General features: G+C 39.0%; 1 protein-coding gene across 25 annotated transcripts in view; it reads left to right on the top strand.

Moving 5' to 3' along the window:
• GRHL2 (grainyhead like transcription factor 2) overlaps positions 1–25,172 on the top strand; it is a 65,894-nt gene that overhangs the window by 14,376 nt on the left and 26,346 nt on the right. For 11 of the 25 annotated variants that reach the window (XM_086881511.1, XM_086881412.1, XM_086881418.1 and 8 more), the window contains 6 exons: positions 1,811–1,878; positions 3,426–3,804; positions 6,270–6,322; positions 9,535–9,691; positions 11,981–12,092; positions 16,983–17,077. In XM_086881511.1, the coding sequence (XP_086737637.1) occupies positions 1,811–1,878; positions 3,426–3,804; positions 6,270–6,322; positions 9,535–9,691; positions 11,981–12,092; positions 16,983–17,077 (864 nt within the window). Of the gene's footprint in view, positions 1–1,810; positions 1,879–2,330; positions 2,455–3,425; positions 3,805–6,269; positions 6,323–9,534; positions 9,692–11,980; positions 12,093–16,982; positions 17,078–25,172 lie in introns of all 25 variants that reach the window. The other 14 variants (XM_086881428.1, XM_086881544.1, XM_086881448.1 and 11 more) reach the window with 3 other exon arrangements.

The raw sequence follows: 25,172 nt of genomic DNA, 5'->3' as shown, positions 1-25,172 counted from the left end.
ATGTGTTTATGTGGTGTTGTCAGTTGAGAAAACTGTTCCCAATGTGAAAGAAAAATAGTCCTTTTCTCTGCTTGATGTAGTTACCACAGTGCCAGAGTCTGAAATTAATATGGATTCATAAAATTCAGGATGTGTATGAGCATCTGGAGTATTGGCTTCTGTCTTAGTAATACCTCTGTATGTAGCAGTTCATTAATCTGATGGATTTTTGGAATAAAAGCAGAAAATAGCCCTTTTCCTTCTGAAAACCATGTTCTAAAAGACATGTCTGCTCCTTGTTCCAGGCAGTTGCAAAAGACTTGGGGTTCTGATGGAATAAGGTGGGATTAGCATCTCATAACCATTTCTGGCATTCAATCATAACTATTTTTTGTCTTAAATAGGGAAGAAATGATAACTCTTGTTGATACTCCCAAACACAAACTTAGAACTTAACCCCTGTGCTGTAATGTGGAAGTGTAGTGGACTTCCAGTGCACCAGACTCTTGAATTGTCCTTATTTATAATCTGGCTCATTTGTTCTGACATACAGGATAATGTTTTTAAATTTCTTTTTCCAGTCAATAGAAATTATTTGAATTTAACTGTTTGTTTTTTTAAACTTTTCTTTTTTCTTGTAGCGATGTTTACCTAAACCTAGACCCTCATTCAGAGATAAATAGGTAATCTTAAAAGGGGAATCAACATATGTAAACTGTGGCTTTTATCCCAGTTCAAAAAATAAATGAAAGAAGTTTTTTAACCAGCAAGATGCTGAATAAGGAAAAGAGATGTCCCAAAAAGAAAGAACAGCTCTGAATAGAACTCTGTGACTGTGCTGTTGTAGTTATTGTTCATGTTATCATTGGTTACTGGAGTGCACTGTGATACTGTTTTTCCTCTAAAGTTGGATATTTTTCTGATGTTTCTTTAAAATATTTAAAAGTGAGCATTGCTTTGGCTCATTCTTAGGACTATTCTTGCTCTTTAATACTGAGTTAATTGCTGTGATGACGTGGATATGTCTTTTTGTGCAAAAGATAGAAGTTTTAGCTCCCAAATCAATGGCTCATCAAGAAAAGAAAAATATGGTCAAGGCAGCAACTTTGCCTTTGGAGATTTTATAATGTGTGCTGGTGTCAGAACATTGGTATGTGGGAATACAAATCTTTTAAGTCACTTGGTGTCAATTCTGAGTCTGCCAAGGGGCCAGATTTGACTGGGTTTTTACCTCTTATAGCTGTTGATGCAATCAGCAAAGCAGAAGTTAGTGTTTCTGGTGACATACCAGCATGCCCTGACCTGTCCCCATACTAGGAAAGGAAAAGATCCACAAATTTTCCCTTGGTATGAATCCTGCACTCTCCAGGCTTCTCTCTAACAGAAGGACTTACCTGGTGCTTATGGTTTAATTGAAAAGCCTTTTTTCTCTGAGATAAAATGGTCTCAGCACAGAGCTCATCAAAGCATTGTATCTTCTCATCTTGTTTTATTCAGTGAAAAGTGTGTGTGTGTTTTTGGAATAATATGAGCTTTGATTTGGAGATAGCATGGCCTAGCTTGATATTCAAGAGATAGGACATAAAGAAAAGTGCTTTGCTCCTAACTGGTATGCCCAAGAACTAGAAAAGAAAACAATTCCTATGTTTTTTCTCTTTGGAAATTTTCTTTCTGTTCACATTAGTCTCCCAAAGAAAAACATCTCCTGGCATCTGTGAACTAGACAACACTGTTAGAGTTACATTTTTCTAGTTGTTGCAGTAGAGCAGTCTGAAGCTGCAAATGCCTGACAGTTGCATTTACCTGACCCCATGCCTGGTGTTGTTCTCAGGTTCCCAGAGATAAAAGGCTGTTGTCTGTTAACAAAGTGAGTGATAATCAAGAAGACCAAGATAAAAGGTACAGTATTATTCAAAATCATACACCCAGCTACTAAAAGTGTGGATCAGTTGTGAACTGCAGGAACTGTGAGACCCTGAGGGATTTATGGTTTTATTTCAAAAGTTAAAAGAATATGAAGGCTGTTTTGGGAAGCACATTTTACTCCTTTTTACTCTTCATTGATTAGAAAAAATGGAGAGTATTCTCAAACATTCAGTTTGGAAAGCAGCTGAGAGTTTCACTTTGTGTTTGGTGTTTTGCTGCTGCTGTTGAGATTAGTAAAATCAGATTATGTTGATAGTTGGCTATTGGCTGGTTTTTTGTTTTCTTGTTGTAGGGCAAAAAGTGAGTAGTCTGGCCTCAGTAGCCTCTTTTATAGAGTTATATTTTACATAACTTAGGATCTGCCCAGCAAATAAAGTAACTCTCTTAAAATCATTTGCTTAGAATGTTTTTCTCACTTCTCTCAGATTTCAGCTTTTCTCTGTAAGCTAAAAGTGACTTGAGTCGAAGGAAGCTGCCTACTGCTTATTAAGACCTGCAGAAAAGAGTGTATATTTTGGTAGAAACAATGAAGTCTTTACATACTGGAAGGTATCTCCATATGAATTTATGACAGAGATGAGCTATACAAGGTTTATTTCAATGTAGCTAATTTGTGACAGCCTTAGATGGTCTCCACTAGCTGTTCATAAGGTAATTGTTTCAATAGGTGGTAGTATAAATTTACTGATTCAAAATAGGCTATGAAAAGGATTTTGGACAATTTTTCTTCTACAAACACCAGAGAAATTCCTGATGGTCAATTCCTAAACTGAGTATGGTTGACAAAACTGGCCTTCAGTGGAAAGCCAAGAGAGAGGAATGGTAGTGTCAGAGCATTTCTCCTGGGTTGAAAACAAGACAATATTATTCCTACTAAGAGTTCTATGAGTTAACAATTTTATGTCAGTGTAACTACTATCAGCGTATCAGATTGCTTTCAAGAGCAACTGTGGGTAGATGTGGGAATGCTGCTGAGGTTACCTTGCAGCCACTGTAGTTACTGATCTACTCTGCTACAATGGAATTCCTGGGCTTGCTCTTTTAGAATAGCATTGGTACCAGAATTAAGCAAACAGTAGTGGCCTGGCAACAGCCTGAAAGAGCATCCCATCAGTGTATGAATTTTGCTGTTGATATTCTGCCTGTTTCATGTGCAAAATTTCTACTGTGAGTAGTCCATGCTCTGCCTTACTCTTTATTTTGTGTCTAAAGGCTGTTGTGCTACTGGATTGATTTTGCATCCAAATTATAAGCTAAAGCAAGAGCAATCCTGGATACCCAGAATTTATTGTGACAAGTCAAATTAAATGTATTATCTTTTCCCATTTGTTATAGAGCTCTGGACTTCTCTGATTGCCTCACAATTTCTTTTGCCTAGTATTTGTTAAGGTGTTACTACTTATGTCAGTGGCTTATCAGAACTGAAAAATCTTCGGTGACATCTAAGACCATTAAGCTATTTAAGGAGGAGATTTCCTCTATCAGGACAGTTAATAACATTTTTTGGTTTTGTCTCACAGAAATTGTCTTAATACCACGGAAGCTCAGAATAACTTAAGTGGGGGAGAGAACCGTGTGCAAGTCCTGAAGACTGTGCCAGTTAACCTTTCTTTGAACCAAGATCCTTTGGAGTCATCCAAAAGGGAATACAACACAAATGTGTCTGGGAGCTCAACACCCATCACAGGGTCTGCAGTGACTGTGGTTAAAGCAGAGGAATTTACCCCTGTTTTTATGACCCCACAAACACACTATACAAGAGGAGAAAATGAGGAGCACCGGGGCGTTATCTTTGAACCGTATGAAGTGTCCAGCATTGCTCCCAATTATCTTAAAGATGATCAGCGCAGTACTCCTGACAGTACTTACAGTGACACCTTCAAAGATGGAGGAACAGAAGTAAGTTTTTAACCTCAAATTAGCATCTAAGAACACAATAAAAAGCTGTAAACAAGATAGGGATATTTGAGCTTGTAAACAAGATAAGAAGATTTGAACTGTCCACAAGAGCCATTAGAAGAACACTGATGCTTGTTTCAACAAATTAATTTCTGCTCCCTGCTGTGTTCCCATCAGTCTGTGCTGTGATTATAGGGGAGCATCATGAGGCATTTCAGAAGACAATTTAAAAGATGTTTATTGGAAATTTTGAGAAAAATAAAGAATTGATTTTTTTTTTGTCTTTGGGGATATTATGTCAAGTAGAAGATAGTTGTTATTCTTAAAGAAGATTTATTTACCATTAAGAAGATCTGCCTTCAGATCTATTCATAACAGTAAGAAACAACCACTTTGTAACAGGGAAATTCTAGATGTTCTTTTGAAAATGCAAATGAGTACCAACAGCCTCTGCTGCTGGATAAACCCAAGTAATTTATTCAGAAGCTGTTTGTTGCACTAAGCTCTATTCTGCAACACAAGCAAGTGAGAAAAAGTAGCAGAGTTAGACTAATGGGAACAGAATTCGACGGACAAGAAACAACTGTATGTGTATGTGCAGGAATGAGGAGAAAAAAGGCAAGGAGAGCTCATTCTAATTATTTTACAGTAATGCTGAGCCAAAGTAGTTTTACAGTCACCTTTAGTATGGTGAGTACCTTCTGGCTGCTTTTGCCTGCTGAGAATAATGCAAAAAAGCTGGAATTGTAGAAAGGTAAAGACAATTTAAATCTGACAGTACCTCTGCAAATAATTAGAGATATTAGATGGTAAAACTCCCCTAAGGTTTTTCTCTTCCCAACTCTGCAAAATTTTAAATGTAACAGAAGTACAAGGCAAGCTACATTAAGGCTGAGCTGCCCTGATTGAGTATATGAGAAATTTACTGTATGTTTGTGTACATGTGTTATAGAAAAGTACGTTGTCTCCATGAGCAACACAGATCCAGGATGCCTGGAGGTGAAATCCGTTTTCAGATATTGAACACATGTAGGTCAACTAAATGAATAAATAATGAAGAAATCTGGATTCCCATTTTAAAATCAGTAGGATCAAACCTTGGATTAGAGACACTGCTCTGCATTATCAAATAATATTAGTTTGACTATTTTTACTTGTACTGGTAAATGGCTCTTCTGGAACCAATCTCATAGCTTTCCCTGGGGAGCTCTAGCAGAGTAATTCCATTACATTGATTGTTCTGGGACATGCTGCTGAGAGGTTTCCAAACAGTCCATCTGCCCTGTGCAGATAGCTGTCAAATATGCAAACTTGTTAAATTTGGACATAAAAAAGGAACTTTACAACTATATGTTTGCTTTGTATCCCAAGTTCTCTGTTACAGTAATTTTGTTACAATGGTAATATATTGTTACATGTTTTTAAAATAATTTATTGATAAAAGGGTGCAGTACTTGTCATCCAGGATTTCTGTGCAGCCTGTAGAGAAAGAATCGGTTCAGATCCGCTTGCCAAAAGTGGGTGGAGTGGTTTTCTAAGTGTACTCACTCCTCTCCATCTTCACCTCCCCTATTAATTCTATGAGGGACACTGGAAAATTGACTTTAGGTCCCCAGCCATAGTTTTCAGGGAAGATGTGGGCCACTGTTGGTGGCCTTTTAGCCACAAGTATTCACATGCATGTGGCTTGGGAGCAGGAAGAGCTTTGCCCCCCTGCTGAAGCCTCACTCAGCACTGAGCCTGTCCCATTGTTTTTCTCAACTGCCCAAACCTCAGGCCGTGCTCGGATACTCCTGCACCCACTGTTGTGTAGGCACTGCTGGATGGAGCAGGTGTAGGAAACTATAAGGTAAAATGTCAAAACATACCAGAGGAAATTTAGGCAAAGTTAGAAGTAGGAAGGCAGTTGTTCTTACTAGTTTTCGTAAGTGCTTGCAAAGTATTTCCTAAGTACTGGTATAAATGACTGGGTTTGGATTTGCTCTAATACTTATTCAGTTGTCAAACACATTATAAATGCGTATTTATAAATAGTTTCAAAACATTTATGGAGTGACTTAGTTGTGTTCACACTGAAGGAGTGCTGAGTTTTTGTAGATCCCTATGGCAGTGGATACTTTGGTCAATTGCTTGCTATGTTCTTCGGATACAATCCTAACAATTATAAATATACTGTTCTCATTTCTTTCATTTTCTTGTTTAGCTGTCCTTAGCATGTTAGTTCTTTATAGTGTAAACAAATTCTTTGAGGTTAGGTAAGTAAATTGTGTGTTTTTACAATGTCAAGCTCTAAGCTTCATATAAAATGTGACTATCATATTAATATCCACTCCAGTTTTTAGGTATTTTGAGTGTTAAATGGTTAATGATTTCCTTTGAGTTGTCTTTAAATAAATATTGTTACACTTTTGTTGGTATTTGCATTTTGATTTTATCAAACAATATTTAATTGTCTTATTTTTCAGAAGTATCGGAGTGTGTCAGTGGGGGCTGAAGAATATATTTATGAACAAACAAGGTATGGCATAAGCTTTGTAGTGTGTTGAATGGCATCAGGCAGGAATGTATTGAGTAGCTGTCTGTGTCTACTTCCCACCCTTCTTTTCTTCACCGTGGGGTGCCTGCAGGGCTCCCTTGATAATACTGGCGAGCATTAGTCTCCCCTTATTCTCTTGCTCATGTTAGCTCTCGGATCTGGCCAGTTTATAACTTGCTCTGTTACCTTCCCTCAGCATTGCTTTAAACTCATCATTCCTCTGAAGCCTCCGCCCAAGATATGCAAGATTAAAACTATTGAAAGGTTCCCAGGTAAAAGAGTATAGCTTTGACAGCCAGGTCATGAAAAAACTTTTCATGAGGGCAGACTGCACAAGTCAAATGTCCAAGACAGTTGAAATGCTTCAAGAAAAACCTACAAAAATTAAAGTTTGAAAAGAATACTATTCTGCCTAAGCACAGAATACACAGAAGAAATGTGTATGTAGCATGGGAAAACACTGCAGTGTCCCTTTAACTAGTAAAGACTGTAATCACTAAAGTTTTTAACTGATGCTTTATGTCATTCTTGTGAATGGTTCTGTTTATATCTGAGAGATTACTCTTTAGAATCAGGAACACGCTTATGTAGTTTTCGTGGATTAGGCATATGACTGTGACTATAGTGAAGGTTCCTTACAGCTTGATATTTTTTCTGAAGAATGTTAAAACAATCATTAACTGCAGTGAGTCATTATATAGACAGAAGATATGAAACTGATATTTAGCAAAGGTTGCTCACTACACTGAACATTTGTCAAATTGAATCCCGAAGCATTGTTATTGTTAACAATTCTCACACATTTAAGTCTTGCATGCTATAGCCCAGGTCACATTAAGAATGAAACCTCTGAATGCGCATTAAGAAAACTCCCAGGAAAGATGTATTTAGTTTACAGAAGTAATCTGAGTAGAAGGCTCAGAAATGAGAACTTCAAATTGAAAAAGGAAGTGGTAAATATCAAAGTAATTGGAAGCCTGCTAAAAGATCTCTTACTAATTACACAGGGGTTTAGTTGAGAGTCATGGTGAGGTTCAGAATAGTGTTATAATAATTTGAGTGAGTGCAGTAAATAATGAAGTTTTAAGAGAGAGAGTAAGCTTCCTGCTATAGGGCATGCTTTTCTTGCCAGCTAGAAACAAAAATAAAACTCTCAACTGGTACTACACAGAGGCTCCAAAATTGGCCAAGTGCAATGTGTCTGGGATTTACACTTTTTGACTGAATCATATGGAATGCCAGGAAACAGAAGACCAGCCCATGACAGTCTGTAGGCAGTTCTGTTAAGGCACTGAGTGTGTCTGATTTTGATCATTCTAAGCCCTTCTCAGCACACATCCTTGTTAGCTCTGCTGTCTGGTGTGTGGTTTTGAGGCACATCTCCCAGGGCACTCAGTGCGTCTGTCAAGAAGTGATCTTGAGTGCGCAACCTGCAGTCCCTTCGTGTGATGCTAAATCAAAGCTGTGCCCTTACCTCTAAGAGGTGGTCCATCTGTAGGACAAGTGGTGCAGCAGGATGGATGCTGGTTCTGCAGCACTGGTGGTATAGCTCTTCCAGCCCACTCAGACAGGTCCACACTTGCCAGTGCTGGCAGTGCCTCTGTTTCCCCTTGCACACAGGACAGCCACAGTAGGGGGGACAGCGGTGCCTTGTGCTGCCTTCGCGCTGTGTGCAAGAGCCTTCATGGTGGCAGCAGCTGCGTTGTGTGGGAGCACCAGTGCTGCCATCAGCGGGTTGGATAGGTATAGATGATAGGTTTATTACCTTAGTTTTGAGTTGATTTGTAACTTTTAAGCAACTAGAAAAATGACTGGATTTTAATTTATAAGCTAAGAAGCACTTAAAAGTTGTCTTCATTTGATTGAATGATTGGTGCTAGACTGAATAATTGATACGAAGCTGTCTGAAACTCCTTTTGGATGAAAAGACTGGATCTCTTGGGGTTTTTCTACTGTCTCTTGGAGTGGGGATTTAAATGTAATTATGAATTATGTGTTTTGTTGTGGGGTTTTTTTCCATTGGATAATTAAAATATCTTTTATTTTCCCTTTATATTGCTATGGCAGTACTGTGATGTTTCCGAGTATTTGTTTGAATTAGAAGGTTAAGGATATACTATTTTTTTTGCACCAACATATTCCTCCTTTTGGTTCTGCTCTGGCACTACTTAAATACTTTGCTGAATCAGAATCTTTGTGAAAATGCTTCCACTGTATCTCCAGTTCATAAGGACTCTTCACCTTAAGGTTCCTGTGCAGTTAGAAATTTTTTTTTTTTGCAAGACCAACATTATTTTGACCTAAGAGAATATGATGAGCTGCAGGCACCATTTTTATTGGATTATGGTTCAAACCCATTATTGGAGGTGGTGGCTGAAGAGGCTCAGTGAGAATTGTTTCCAGCAATTCACTAACTGTTCACTAGTTAGTGGAGCCTTAAATTTTAATGATTTCAGAAGTGCTTTGAAGTTGGAAAGTTCTTCTGTGAAGGAAGGTGTTTTTGAAATCTAAAATTTCAACACATGAGCTGTTTTTTCCTGATATTTTTCTAAAGAGAGGTTACTTGATTGAAGATAAAGCTAAATGTAGGCACTTCATTCACTCTGACTAATTTTGAAAAGAAAGCTTCTAAAAACCTTGATTTGCATGTTGTCTTTTTAACAAAAGAACTTAATGTCCCTTCTCTTTTTATTCCTTCTTTGAACTGTGCTGAAAGTAGCAGTTGGACTTTCCATTCTCTGTGTCCATCTTTTGCAACATGTTTTATTCTGCTTGGGTTTTTTGAAAAGTTATTTATTTCTTTATTTATCTTTATTTATTTATTTTTCTTTCTACAACACTTCTAAGCTTAAATGTCTGTGGAGATGATGATTTCCTGCAAATCATACAGAATGCCCTCTTGGTAAATCTCATTGTGAGGTGCACAGCCTCATAACTCATAATGGTTCCTTTCAGAGAAAGCACAGATTCTAGCCTTTGATCCAAGAAACTTACAGTCCAGATAGTTTTACGCTTGATTGCGTGATCTGATGAAGTTGAAAAAAGAAAACTTTAATTTTAAATTGCCATGTGACATTTGCCTGGAATTTTGTCATTAGCTTCTTATGCCTTATACAATGCAATAATTACATAATAAAAGAGAAAAGGAGAAAGTGATGTGGATTTTGTGGGTGTTTGTCTCCTTGTCTTTTCAGCAGCACTTTTCAGTATACGCTAGAAGCTACCAAGTCTCTGCGTCAAAAGCAAGGGGAAGGACCCATGACCTACTTGAACAAAGGACAATTCTACGCCATCACCCTGAGTGAGACGGGTGACAACAAGTGCTTCCGGCATCCCATCAGCAAAGTCAGGGTATAGTCCCATTTCTTTCCTAGGTGGGAATGGAGCTCTGCAGATAGATATGGTTGTGGTTGATTGGCTTTTAATTTTATTTTGTTTTCTTGGGGGAAGGACAGAACAAGCTTATTCTCGTACTCAATGTAAAGGTATGAGAGCACCCTCTTGATGGTGGTAACAAATGTTTTGCTGTCCAGTTTTTTCAGACTGTCATCTTATGCATTAATGATAGCCTCAGTTTATGGTTTGGCAGAATGGTGATTACACAGATACTACACTTAACACTGGTAAACTTATTGCCATGATTAAAGCAAAGAAGTCCAAGATCTGCTTCATCTACTCTGTATTCCATCTTCACTCACTGGTGCACTTCATCAGCTGCTTTCCAGTACATTTCAGAGAAAACATGAAGAGTTGAATTCGTCCTTTGTGACATAAATTTTGAGTCATTTTCATTGTATAACTGTGAGCTTTCACTTGCTGTTCATCCAGAACTGTAACAATGAATGATTTGCATCTTAGATTCTATGCACAGAACTGTAGTTTATGTATTCAGCAACATCTACGTGGTGAATGGGCCTCCTGATTTCCTTAGTAATGTTTTTGAGTTAACAAATCCTAACCTAGTAACCTTGAAATGAACAATGAGCCCTGTAAATTTTACCCTGAAGCCGGCAGGGCTGCATATGTATGAGGCTGCAAAAATGTTTCCATCCAAATACATGAAGCACTCTAAAAATGTTATGACTAGTCAAAGGAACCAATGAAAGTCAATGTGAGCAGTGAAGCAGACAACAACCTATATGTTTCTATCATACATGAAGTTTAGAGAGACTCTTCCTAAACAGAGGCAATGATTTGGAAACCTCAATTAGCAGTTAATTTTTAGCCTGGTTTCCTTAGGACATGAGGCTGTTGGCTGAATCTGATGTAAGACATCTCTGTTGCTATACAATCTCTTTTCCTGCCACCCATTCCTTCCCATTTTGTGGTTCCAGCTCTAGCACTTGTAGAGCTGAAATAGGAGTCAGGAAGTCACTGTTCTGACTGAAAACCAGTCCACATATGCCTGGTTCTGTGCACTGCCACATGAGTTTTGAAGCTGTGGCAGCAGAAAGGTGGAAATTATAAAGGAGAGGTGAGACCACATCCTTCTGGAGGATGTAGTTGACAGAAAGTTTTGAAACCATGTGCAACTTTCACAATCATGTTAAAATATCTGTTTTTCAGAGCCCTACTCAAGGGCCCTGTTGAACTTACTGAATTCCACCCAAAGCTAACAGAGAGGCAAGAGGTTTTGAAGGTATTAAACCTATACAAGTTCCCTGTAAGTGGTTCATAAAAACATTAGCAGTGCCCTTGGTGGTCTGCATGGCCAGTCCTGGTTAGTGCATCAGCTGGCCAGTTGCACACACCTGATGTTCAGCCAATATGTAGAGGCATAACCCAGGACTCCTGTGTGGTGTGTACTGCCTCGTGCCTGTGGAGAGGCTAGATAGACATGGAAGATGTGGTGATAGTGTTCAGCTTTTATTGGTGGAATGCAGAAGGTCACAGAGTACATGAAGAGTTATGGTAGTGGCTGTCTGGGGGGGACACAGATGATGAATCAATTGTGATACACCTCCTCGGCTTATAAAGCAGCTTGATAGTGATTTTTTTTTTGTGCTTAGTGTCTCAAGGTGAAAGTAAAACAGGATATTTAAAAGTGAAGTTTTTGTTCTCTGTGATTTATTTTCACTTAATTTTAATTTGTATGATCATTCTTTCATTGTTTTGTGTTGTTTTGCTTGCCTGCTGCAGGGCTTTTTCAAAAAGCCTATATTGCTTGTGTAAAATTTTGCATAAAAATTCAATCTGTTTCCTTTGAATCACAGTTTAACAGAGCAAATTCAGAACATGAATTGGAAACCTCAGCAAAATTTAGTAAATAGTTACACTGAATTTGTCATTAAACATATATATGCAAGAGTTCTGCTCCCAAAAAGGGTATTTGTACTGTGTGTACTAAATTGAAAATACCTTACATTTAGCCAGTAAAGCTTTTTAAAACTAAGAATATGATAAAGTTTTATTTGGAGTATCAAGAACATAATCCTGTGCCTTGCATTATTTTACAACTACATTTCTTCTGTCCTGAGTTGTTAAGTACATTGTAATATTGGACTGATTAAAACTCAATCTTCTACAACCAAACTACGGGGAGAGGGTGGTGGCTGGATTGGAATTAGAGGCATATGGAAATCTTGTCTTCCTGAGTATTAATTATCTTAACTAATTTGACTCTGGTGTTGTTTTTCATAGAGTGTGGTCATGGTTGTTTTCAGTGAGGATAAAAACAGAGATGAACAGCTGAAATATTGGAAGTACTGGCATTCCCGGCAGCACACAGCTAAACAGAGAGTCCTTGACATTGGTGAGTATAAGATCTGCAGATGTTTCAGGGAGGATTTCAGATGTAGAAAGCTCTGGTGCCTTGCGCAGGAATATGGTGGAATATCTTGGCAATGGCTTTGTGGCTTGTACCACAGTTTTTAGCAATGGCTCATTTCTGCTAGGACTATGGGGTCTGTGGAGCTGGATAGGGACCATGCAGAAGGAATGGTTTTTGATATTTACACAGAAGAGCTGCCCCTTGCATGTGTGTTTAGTGGGGTACCACCTTCTGCAGCTGGAAAATCAAGGTCTGCACCTCCTCAGGTATGGCAGAGTATCTGTTCCTTTTATTTTTTCAAAGGGTGATCTCATCTTTGATCCAGCAACAGTTATGCTAGCTAACTGATGTGGAATTGCAGCCTGAGAGTGCAGATGTCATCATTGCGGTGACTGCGAAGGAGTGTGCAGGATTCCTACACCCATAGAGTTTGAGTCTTGTCGGTGTCAGCAGTGAGGGAGAAGCAAGCTTTGGTGTGCTATCCTGAGAGACCTGTTTACCATTCATCCCATCTAAAGTATTTACAAGCCCATTTTAGCCTCAGCTGTCCTATCCACATGCTTGGGAGATTTTAGCAGGGGAAGAGCACGTACTTGCTGCCAAGGAGCCTGAAGTTGTCAGTGGCAGTGTCTAGACATCAAGCGCTTCTCCCCTCCCACGTGCAGTTTACACATGCAGCCATCTGCACGGATTCCAGTCAAAGGAGTCGGCAAGACCAAAGCAGACAAACTCTATCTTGTTTTGACCGCCTGAGGGAACCAAACCATTGAATGGCAGGAATGAGAGGGGGCAGAGAGGGGGGCTAAACCAAAGCAGGGTTACTTGAAGAGAACATTTGGAGACTTTAGGGGGCAATTGAACTGGGTCATCAGAGAAACTGTCCCCTCACTTCAGTGCCTGTAGATTTTCAAATGCTGCAGTTTCCACTGAGACCTGGTGTTATTTAAGGTCAAGTGTATTTTGTCCAGGCAGCTCTTACAGAATTTCCTCTCTACCTCTTGTCTTATCATTATTCTGGCTGAATTATTTCATTAACTTCTTTCTTTCCTCCCTTTCCCCCATTTTCTCTTCTTGCCTGTTGGGGTATCTAATGCAGTAAAGCCGCAACCCCAGACCAAATGACTTTTATCATGACACATTAAAAGAAGAAATAGGCCACGTCACAGCTCTTTCTGAAGGCTGCCTGGTTTTTTGTGCTAGTCCCTACAAGCTTGTGGTGGTAATGATCATACCTTTGAAAAGTATGTGCTGAGCAGCTCTCTCCACTGTAGTGCCAACACCCTCTGACTTCACTGCACTTGTGTCCTGGCACAAGTTTTTCAGTTGCCTTACTCCAGCAAGTTAACTTATGATACATATTCTGTAAAATAGTGCTTTGCAAAGTAAGTACTGTGCATGAGCTGTGTGTTTACCTTTGTTAAAGTGAATGTCTTTTAATTTTCCATTAGTTTGAGGTGAAATTGCTCTGCTCTGACTTTTGAAGCACTCTGGTGCATATTCTTTATTTGGACTGCAAACATGAGCAAAGCACAGTGTAGTAAGACTTACTGATATAGCCCTTCTTGTCAGATATAAGAGCTGTAAGAACATGGTTCAGCTCAGTTTTCAGAAAAAAAAGACCTAAATGTTGCTCAGTAGTGTTTTCTTGTGAACAACTGAAATATAGCCTTAGCTCTTATAAGTATGGTATTCCTGAAATACATTTCATTTTCTCTGGCACTTGCATTATGGCTAACTGGTTTATTAGGCCAGAATGGCTCCCAATTATTTTTCCCATGCAAGTATCAAGCTGCATTTAGTAAAATCTTCTAGCTTTATCATCAAATGATTTTACTGAGCAACTTAATCCAGATTTGAAGTTGGCCCTGCTTGAACCAGATAACCTCCAGGGGTCCCTTCCATGCAAAATTATATCAAATGGCTCTATGAAGATTTCCCTTTACATTAAAAATTCAGATCCCTGAAGGGATCCTCTAAATACTGAGTTAATGTCCAGGCCCTGTATAGTTAACAAAGAAAATTAAGTGTCCATAACTCTGCATCACCTGTTCCATAGATGTTTCTCTTAGTTTAATTTGATGTTTGTAGCATGCTTAACTTCTGTGAATCCTTTTTAATTGTTTATGAATGCACTTTTAATGTAGAGCATGATATGGTCCTTAGCAGGCAGAGGATCAAATTGATTTGGGATGCTCTAGTTCTGGGTTCCAGCTGTTCAGATCTCAGGCAGGCAGGGAGAATATACTTGTGCTGCTTTCCATAGTGGCAGGGATCTGTCTGTCTGCTTTATGGCCTGCAGTTATATTCTGGACATCAGAGGAAATAATGGCTTGCTCCTTCACTCCAGACACACAGGGGCCACTGCTTTAATTTGTTTTGTGTACTGGCTGGTGCACCTTCTGGGAGAAAGGATGATTCAATGGATTAGGTGCAGTGACAGGGCTTAAGAAGCATTGATATTAATAAGATAAGCAGGTACTTACATATATTCAAGTCCTTAGTGCTTGAGGAATAAACCTGAGGGCTTGACACTTATTAAGGAAGAAGGCAAGATATTTTCCAAAATTTAGGCTATGCACTGTAATGGATTTTTCTGAAGGAGTAAGGTGCATGTTTACTTTTTTTTTTTAGGAGGAATAAGGGCAGCAGGGGGAAAACAGCTGTATTTTCACAGTGCTGTGACTTTGCATCACTAGCTTTTTATTTTTAAATAATGTCAAATAAATAATACAATACTTAATTGCAGTGGATATTGATTATTTAGAACAAGTACAGTAATTTGACATACTGGAATGGGTTCAAATATGAGGAGTGTGTGTGGAAGTTTTGTGTCCAAAGAAACTTGCCCTTGTTTTTTTTTTTCAGGATAGTTTGTATTATTTATGTGCATAATACAAAAGTAGGCAATGACATGTAATGAATCAGTAATGTTTTAACTTTAAAAATTTGTCATTGTTTAATATGCAATTTATGTAACAAAGGAAGAAATAATTCCTGTGAGGCATTTTTTGCATATTCAACAACCCTGATTTTCTGGTAACTCAAAGCAGTAGAAGAGGAAAAGTTGTAGTCACTCTTAACAGCTTTCAAATATTCTGAGGTGTAAATTCTTTCTTAGTCAACTGAGGATCCTTCTTTAATTGCCCATAAATTGAGGGGAATAGGATGCTCTTCTGCTTTTTAGCAGTGTCACATAGACACTCCATGAGATTTGTGTATAGCAATTAAAGGGGAGGCATGTGTTGAGAGAAGGGGAGGCATGTGTTGAGAGAAGGGGAGGGTTGATGGGATGTGAGGTTCTGATAGCCTTTTAAGACAAGAAAACATGTGTCTTTAAGAGACATCTTGTTCATGTCTTTCCAATGTGCACCTACACAGCTCGCCCATATGCAGCAGTCAGTTGCACGAGGCACTTTCTGGTGAATCATAAATTTAAGAGGTGGGTGGATGTGTGCACATGCATATTAAACTACTTATGTGTCTTCTAAGTCCTCTCACTTGCATCCCCACACTGAATTTAGATAGTGAAGCCAATGACTTTAGTAGAAAGGAGATCTGAGTTCAAGGTGGGAATGAAAAGCCTGCCTGTCCTCTCAAACATTTTGTTAATTTGCTGCATCATCAAATATCTCATGCTATTCCTATAGTTTGAACAGTGAATTTTTTACTGTTACCAAAATCATTCATGTGTCCCAGCGACACAATTTTATTTGCCCAGTGAGGTGCCAGAGTTCTTGTGTTTCAAATGAGAGAAAAGTATGCTGATTTCCTGTCTCAAATCATTCTTCTTGTAGCAATGGCTTTTGTTATAAATAATTTTAAAGTAGTTATTACTTAGAAATTATTTTTTAGAGACCAACAGTTTAGACAAAGGGAATGAATAATGAAACCATTTACCAATGGTTTCATACCACAATACAAAAACATCCTCTTTCTAAAATTGATTATACAGCTAAGAATCAGCATGCTTCTGAAGCAGCGATTTGGGCAAACTTTAGATCAGGAGTGTAATCTCAGCCCTCTGGCACTGAGTCCAATTACAGCCCTCGAGGGATTCTTAGGAAATGTTTGTCCCAGAGAGAGTTATTCCATTAGTGTGAAAGATCTGGAAGTTCCTTTAATCAAGCAGATATGACCTGGTATCTCTCTTAATCTGCCATCAAAAAGCAGAAAATGTGTTAAACTGTCCAGCAATGTGAGAGAAAAGCAGTGCTTGTTCCTATTTTAAATTATAAGACTTGGGAGTTGTCTGTAGCCAAACAAATTAAAAATATATTTTGTTTGTTTTCTGTTTTAGTAGTGTACATACTTTGGAAAAAGGATCTTTGTGGGGGATATTTTGTTGGTTTAGATTTTTTGTGGGTGTGGTGGTTTTTGATTTTGTTTTAAATATTATATAAATATTAATCCAGTGCAGTAATTCCTGGGAAAGTTGAAATGCACATTGATGGTTTCCCCCAGTCATAGCTCTTAGACTTTTAGAAAGCTGCTTTAGGATTAACCATATTTTTTCTTAATATCAAGGTTTGAACAATCCATTTAAATGCTTCAGTAGTTTTCAGGTAATTTTCCAGTTTTGGCCATTCCTTGGCCAAGCTAATGAACGCACTGACTTATTGCCAATAGAGTCACACTTATTCCTTTTTGAGAGCCTACAATATTTTGCAAGAACATTATCTAGTGATATACTATGAATAAGACTCAGGTTGCATTATATTGCCTCTTTGCAATTAAGATTATTCATAATTAATCATAAACAATACAAGAGGTAGTTTTGATGCACTAGACAACCCAGCTTAAGAAGCAAAGTAGTACTATGAGTTGTAAAACAAAGTTCAATTTTTTCCATGACTCTTGTTTTTTATCTTACAGCTGATTACAAGGAAAGTTTTAATACCATTGGGAATATTGAAGAAATTGCATTCAATGCTGTGTCCTTTACCTGGGATGTCAATGAGGAGGCAAAGGTGAGAAAAAGCTTGGCATTCCTTTATAAGTACCATCCATTGTTAGGCACTGTTCCACTTCTTTCTGACAAATAAGAGGGCTTGTTGGTAGGTGCCCAGCCTGAAAAACAGTAATAGATTTTTTCCTATTTGCAAAGCCAGGTGTAAGACACAAGCTGAGTGTTTTCTTTCTCTAAGTTATCAACTTTCTTTCTACACTATAAACATCTCCAATAATCAATATTCTGTAAATTAGACTATGCCATCCCTTGTGGTGTTGGTGCCATTATTTTTTATATTGTTACACAGACTGTCTTTGCAATTGGGAATGAACTTATTTTTGAGGTCTGGGGCTTTTTTTTTTTTTTTTTTTTTTTTTTTTAATGGTCAAGTACCCTCAGGCATGGGTTTTTTCATTCAGGAATGTGACTGTTAAGTGGACCTATAAACCAGAACATCAGAACACCTTAACTAGTTTCTTTCAGATAAGGTTGTACAAAGGCTGTTGGAGTGCTTCAGCTGCATGGACTAGTGTGGGAGAAATGAAAAACTGCCGGTAATTATAAGAAGAAGTTGGCCCCCCGGAAAGCAAACAACAAGGGAAATAGGCTGTGTAAAATGAATGAGTGGGGGTAATGCAGTACTCTTGGGGATGTAGAGTTAATAAACAGCAAGCACTAAGCTCAGCAAACTCCTGATACTGTTTTCATGTTGAATACAAAATGTCCAATGTTCAAGTAAAGCTATGAATCTTACAAATACAAAGACATCTTCATGCACAATTGCCCACTGCATTTCTAGCAGCATTAGGGAGATTGCATCCTCAGACTGAGTCCTCTGAGAATTTGTATTGAATACTGAGTGGTAGCATTAACACTCACTGTCCCGACTCACTGACTGAAGGTGCTGACTGTTTATAGTAGCAGGGATTTTCATCTCTCATGAACATCTTAAAAGAAATAGTAGACAGTAGTTCTAAAAATCGCCCAGCTCTTTCAAAAGCAGGCCTTTGTAAACAGAGTTGTACTTAGTCCAGTTGCTAATGGTGCTGTATTTACTCATGTAGTGATTACATTTTCACCGCCCCAGATATTTCCCTATTATGTGTTTCCATTTCAAAATACAGCTGTAGATTGTCCTCTGCAGTCACAACAGGTGACTGTTGTGTGTGTGTGATCACTGTGCAAGCAAATACCAACACAGCAGTCTTTCTTAAGGACCTTTAAAGAATCACTACCAGAGCTAGAATATGGCAGTCTTGTTCTAGGGCTGGCAGTTCTCTAAGACATTTGCATTTGCAGCTCCAAGCCAGACTTAGCAAGACACCCATGTTGATCTAGGAACAAGGAAGTCATATCCACTAATGTCAAGTATTAACCTCAGACATTTTGTTTCAAGCTCACACCATTCACCTGGCTCTTGCCTTGGGTGCCAGAACATTAAGAATACAACTTTTGCAATGATCACTGGAAATAAAACAAGCTAAGATTTTAAAATAAAGACTCTTACTGGGTTAAAAAAGTGAAGGAGTGAAATTTAAGTTGCTTGTATTTCTTCAGGAAATGGTTATTAAATTGCAAATTAGCTTATGCATATTTATTTGGGGGTATTAAGTATCTCATCTCTTAGGAGCTTGAAAATGGATTGATAAAAGAGGATTCATAACATGTTTTAGTGTTTGGCTATCAAGTGTAAATCTGATTGCACGTGACAGCTCATCACCTTGTCTGCACTAAAGTGTTTCCCTCCCCACACACATGTATGTGTACATGCTTGCTCCTGTTGGAAAGTGTAATACAGTAACTGGTTGCACTGGATCTGGGGATTCCCATAGGATGCCCCTGCGGTGTTGGAAAGCTGTGGGTTCTGAGGCATGTCACTGAAGGCTGTTTATTCTCCAGCAATTACCTCATCCATGGGAGATGAAGAATTTCAGGGCATAATTACAGACTCCCTTTTCCTAAGCTTTTTGAATGATGATCTTTCAACTGGCTCCATTGTTTCTGCTCAGTATTGTTTTCTATTTTCACCACAATTTCAAGATTAAAACTTAACCCCCTCAGAGGCACAAAAGCTTTTTTTTCCTCCAAGTCAGACAGAAGTGGCACACAACAGTTCTTTTCAGGGCCTCTGAAATGGGATGTGATGAAGCACTCTAGTGGCCCTGGAAGAAGCAAAGAAAACAAACTTCTTGCTCCAAGTGCACTGTGGAGTGATGTGGAAAATCAAACAGAAGCAGTAGAAGTCACATTACCAAATATACCTCTCTCTCCTGGGAAACTAAATCCCACATTTAGAAGACCTATCCTGAGCATCAGCTTTCTCACTTTCCTACTCCACCTGGATGGCAGCTAATTTAAAGCCATATTTCTTCTCATTTGAAGTCAGACTTTTCTTCACACAAAGGCAGAGCAGGCCTTCCCCTTGAAGCCCTTTAGGATGAGGGTATAGGAGAAGGGGTGTGGCAGCCACGATCTGCCAGCTACAGTAAGCCTGATGATAAGGGTTGGTAAGCATTTCTTGTGGGTCTTAGTGGAATAAACAGGAATCCAGAGGGTACAGGCAGAGGTCTCTCTCTGTTGTCCCAGTAATGTCAGTGGAACCGGGCTGTTGGCTGCAGTTCACCGTGCTTGGTGCATCATCTTCCAACTGCTGCTTGGCAGAACAAATCAGGTACAGTGCATGTCGAGATGTGGAATAATCACACTATTGCTTTCTGTGGACTAAGGAAACAGCACCAAAGTCAGAAACACCACGCTGCTAGTGTTTTCTCTGCTGTGCCTGGTTGACAGCAGCAGTCCCCTTGCCTTCTGGCAGAGCAGAGTTAGTCCTGGCACATCCTTACCATTTTCTAGAACAACATCCTTTTCTGCTGGGGCTGTTATCTAGAGGTCACTTGTGGGGCTTGTGGTTCAGAGCAGGATCCAGGGAAATGAGGGGAAGTCTCTATAGCCATGTCAAACTCGTTGCTTTCTTAAGATAAAATACTGCTGTAAGGGAGCAGGGGTAAGAAGAGAAAAACAGTTTGTACAATCCATCTTTGTTTCCCTCCTATATTTAATTCTGTTATAAATATGAAGCATTTATGGGTAAGGTGATTTGTTGTCTCCCTTTGGTTGAACCCAAATGCTATGTTTGGTATTTTTAAAGGAGTTCTTTTAAAAAAAGATGAGAAAACAAACAACAATTAACAAGAACTAGCTGACTTTTTACCTGTCTTTTAAAAAAGTGTCTTTATAATATGCTAGAAGCTATGTAGTTTCCTTGCTGCTGCCCTCCAGAAGATTTTGCTGCCGCATCTGACCAGTTGACAAAGTTGTAGTGGAGGCTCTAGAACAAAGCTCAGCTTCATTTCTGATAGACATTCATCTGTCTGCTTGCAGAGTTAGCACTGACAGAAGTTAGTTTGCAAGAAAGATGATTAAAGAGGCATAGTTCTCTTGGTCAAAGGATATTATATTTGTCATCAATCATACCGGCTCCTTGAAGTATGTTTTCTCTCTGATAGGTACCTGGTGCATTTAAATTGCCAATGATAGTGTTACTTCTGAAACAACTAATTGTATATTTCTATGGAAAGTACTTTTTAACCTAAAAATCAAATATATGATTTCAATGAACAATTGCTAACAAACAAAGTCACCTTAAAGGACAAAAAGTGTTCAGTGATATCAAGAGATTACAGATTTCTGCTAAGCACTGCAACTTGGACATTCAGTAAACAGACATGTTTGTGGCTGTGTTACTCAGGCAGGTGCTGGCAGATGAGTGCAGGACTTGTGTGCTGAGCAGTTGTTGTGTGTACTTGCGTGCAGTCATTGTCCTGCTTTATTTAACCAAAATGTAGATCTTTAATCCAAAGTATGCTGAAGCCTCTGGGAACCTTTCCAGTTATTTAATGAGTTTTGGCATAGCTCATACAGCAATAAGCTGTTTTCAAAGAGCGAGTGATCTGCAGGATTAGGTTCTTGGATATTGTGGACCAAAGTAAGCTCCAATTCCAGTGGATACAATGGTAAAATCAAGCTTATAGACCAGCACTATCTCTAGTAGCAATTTGTATTATGACAATCCATATTTCTTGAACAATGTCAGTGATACATATGACAGGCTTTGACTAGAATAATTTTTTTTTTCTTAATCATGAATTTCCTTCTCAAGTTACATCAAATTTAATTTAATTTGGAAGGAAATTAACATCTCTAAAAAATTTAAAGGTTGAAGGAAAAGATGCTTCATTTTGGGGAGTTAATAGCAGAAATTATGTAGTATTAGACTTGGCAGCTACTTTAATAAACCATGTCTGTGTGTGCAAGTGTGCACATATATATGAGTGTATATATAGATGTGAGACATGCAGACACACGTGTATATATTAGAGAAGAGTTAACCTGTCGTAGCACATAATGTTGAAACTCAGTGTATACAAATGATTTGGTAAGTATGCATCTGGGATTCAAAGCAAATGGCATTTTTATGTAGTTGCCGGGGTGTGGTGTGGGTTGAGGAAGCTTCAAAAGAGTAGTGTAAACATTTGCTGGAGACATTTGTATTGAAATAAAACAAAGGTCTTACCTTTGTGTGGGATTTATAAGGTAACGGCTGGTAGGAGAAACTATAAACCCACACTTTCTGTGTATATGAGGGATGATGGGATTGATGTTAGTCATTTGAGAGACGAGTCATTTAACTCTTTGTTGTTACTGTCTGGAGGGGGTCTGGAGGGAGGAACCTTTTAAAGCAGGCTTTTAAGAGACCCATCGCCCGGGTTCTATGTATTGCCAGCATTCGGTAGAGAAATTGCTCTATAGAGAAATTGCTCTAAGTTTCTTATTTTGTGCCATAACACACTCTTCCCTCCCTTCTGCCCTTGGCAGTTTCTGAGACAATGAGAGCCAGAAATGTAAATAGTAATAAATGGCTTATGTTAGAAGTTTCGTAACTGGAGACCTTTAGTGTATGAGCTGAGAGACCGCAGCAAGAGTCGTGTTGGCTGAATTAAATGATAAAAAGGGAAATGCATTTCTGAGCCTTTCTTTCTCTTAAGGCAACTTACTGTGTTTGTGTCTTGTATATCCCTAATTATGCTGCAGTATTTAATAAACAGTAATTCTCATAATAGCAGCATAGAGGAGTGTCATCTCCAAAACACAGAGTGCTTTTTCTAGACATGCTCTATAACAAACAGAAGAGTTGTCATTATATTAGGCCACTTGTGAAACTTTCTCAGCACTAAATGTTTCTCCAAATTAGTATTTAATTGCCAATGGCACGCCTGAGCTGGAGACTAGATGGGTGGAACTCTGCCATTAATTGCTCAAATCTAAGATATGCTGACATTAAAAAAAAAAAAGACATCACTATAATGACAATTATACAATGTGTTCCAGATTGCAAACCATTGCTAAAATCCAGTTTTCACTTGGGGGTGGAGGGGGAAAACAACAAAAAACCACTTTTATCTGAATTTGGATACAATCATAGTCACTTTTGTTAATATAGTTGTAAGACAAGTGTAGACAGGGCTTGGGAGGGAAACAGTGATTTTCCTGCTACTGTCATTTCTACTTAACTTTACATTTTTACATGTTAATTCTACAATGCAAAAGACCACAGCAAAGGAGATCTTAAATGTGGATATCTTCGAAGAAAAGTAGAGCAGCACTCCTTTTCATGGCTGCCCATGGAATTGTTTTGCCCCTTGTCTCATTGAGAATGGGAGTACATGCATTATGGACAGGAGCTGGGAAGTGGGGGAAGCAAAGGACCCTGCAAAGGGCAGAGCAGGCAAATGACTGCTTTTTGACTTGGACAAATGACTGAAATCAGTGCTGCTCCTAGGAGGTCACTGCTTTGGAGAGGTGGTTTCTGGTCAGACCTGGAGAGAGAGAAGGGGACTGTCCAGATGTTTCTCCAGGTCCTCTCCACCATAGCAGCCTGCTGCACTGGTGCAAATCTTTAGTCATGCAAAGAAAAAAAATACCCTAAAATAAATAACAGAACCTATGTCTTCTTCTCTTTCCCTCTACACACCCCCATGTTTTCCAAATCCAAAGTCAGTGTGGTGCTTTACAGGAAAGCTAATAGAACATTGCATGGAGACAGAAAATTTCCCCAGTATGAGTAATCTGTGTTAATTCAAATCCATCTGTCTATCTGTGAGGTGCAAATGATATGACAGAAAGTGTAGTACACTTCATGTGCATGAATGTACAATCATTGCTCCTCAGAGAGATCCTGATGTATTACAGTGTCAGGACAAGATATTGAGTCTTTGAGCATCCATCTATTATTCATGCTGAATAATCTGTTATTGCTGTATGGGGACTCTTGAAACCATAAAGTCTGTCTTCCCCAGCCACTCCTACTCTGCTCTGTGATTGTGGAGGCAGTGAAAGAGATGACACGGTGTATGTAGTTGATTAAGGTGGGACAAGAGGTTTTTTTGCTTCTCAGCTGAGTGTGCAGCAAGGTTGGGAGATGTACAAACTGCTAGGTAGATGCAAAGTCTGCTTGTCTTCTCACATTTGTACGTACATTTCAGAAAGCCCCTGTGCAAAAGTATGGGCTAAAATATAGGGAGACCAGATTCTGTTTTATGCTAGACTTTTTTCCACTGCTGTGTGTTCACACACACTTTAAACCATTGCCCTGACACTATAAATGATTCTGAAGGCAAATGAAAATTCAGCCTGTCATATTTCAAAGGCGTACTTGCTGTGTCTACACTTACCTTTGGAGCTGTAGGAGATCAGCTTGTAATTTGAAACAGAAATAACACTATCAGCTTCAAAATCAGAGTTTCACCTAGGGCCTTTCCCTGCCTCCCTCTTCTCTCAGCAGTTAAAGTTCAACTATTTCATTTGTAAATGCGGCTCTGTGATACAATCAGAAGCAGAAAGGAGGGGCCATTAGCTCAGTCAGGCAAACAAGCTGCTCTGGCTCCATCATAAAGACCCTGACTGTAATGTTAACTTCTGCCAGGAGGGTAAAGTATCCCCCACCAGCCCTGCTGGAGCCCTTCTTTATTCTCAGCTGTCTTTCTTAGGGATGTTGCATTTTGTTACTTACACTGTTGGTTTATTTTCCTTGTTTGTGAAATTGACAGGGAGGAGGGGGGATGTCCTTCATGCTCTTCCTTCAGGAATCCTCCCAGACCCCAGGGGCCTGCTGCCTTCTCCTCTGCCTGGTTAGGTGTGCATCAGGTCTGTTTGAGAGACCAATTTGAGATCTCTTCATTCCTGAGCATCCTCAGTCTTCTGGGGCAGGTTTTGCATCCTCCTGATTTGGGAGATATGTACTGCCGGTTTTCTCAGTCCTTTTCCTTGGCTCACACTTTTGGGGTGTTTTGTTTGGTGCTTTGTTGTTGCTTTTTAAACTAAGGGCAGGTGAAAAGTAGAATCAGGTTAATACACAATTGCCCCCAATTATTATGTAATGCACATATTCCTCACTGGGCTGAAAAATAGATTTTTAATCTAGTTTCATGTCTTGAGTTTTATGCACACCATCCTGTGTGTGAAAGCTATCAGAGGTATTTCAATTCATAGTGCTTGCTTTACATCAGAATAGTCCCTGGGAGACTTTGGTGGTGGGAGACCCTTCTCCCAGGTCCTGTACAGATGAGACACACCTTGTCCCATGGTGCCAATTGAGTTAAAAAGAGGGAGATGATTAGAAGCTATCAAGTTGTAAGTTTTTGTTGTAGAAGGAGAGCAAGAGATAGATTTCTGAAGCACAGGCAAGCATGGGACTTGCTAGCTCAGTTGGTTAAAGCATGATGCTATATATAGTGCCAAGGGTGCTTCTGAGTCCCTTCCAGCTCAGACAATTCTGTGATTCCCTGAAATGCCATGTCGGGTTATGTGGGTGTTGTATAACAAAGAGAACTTGTGAGAAGAGGTAGGGAGTAGTGTAAAACTACTTGTAGTGGTTTCATGAATATTTGAAAAATTCCTTCCCAGTATGGAAGACAGGGTGAGATGCATCTTTAAAACTGAGGAAAGACAGTGAAGGGCCCTTAAAGTGAAACACAGGAGTATCTATTGATGGGATGAAGAAAGCAGTAGTGTTGATGACAGTGTGAAGAAAATTTGCAAAATAATAAAAAGAGTTT

Source organism: Cyanistes caeruleus, chromosome 1 (assembly GCF_971803275.1).
Source record: "Cyanistes caeruleus chromosome 1, bCyaCae1.hap1.1, whole genome shotgun sequence".
NCBI classification, from domain to species: domain Eukaryota; kingdom Metazoa; phylum Chordata; class Aves; order Passeriformes; family Paridae; genus Cyanistes; species Cyanistes caeruleus.
The sequence above is the reverse complement of the archived record's forward strand: the minus strand, read 5'-3'. Positions and strand labels throughout refer to the sequence as shown.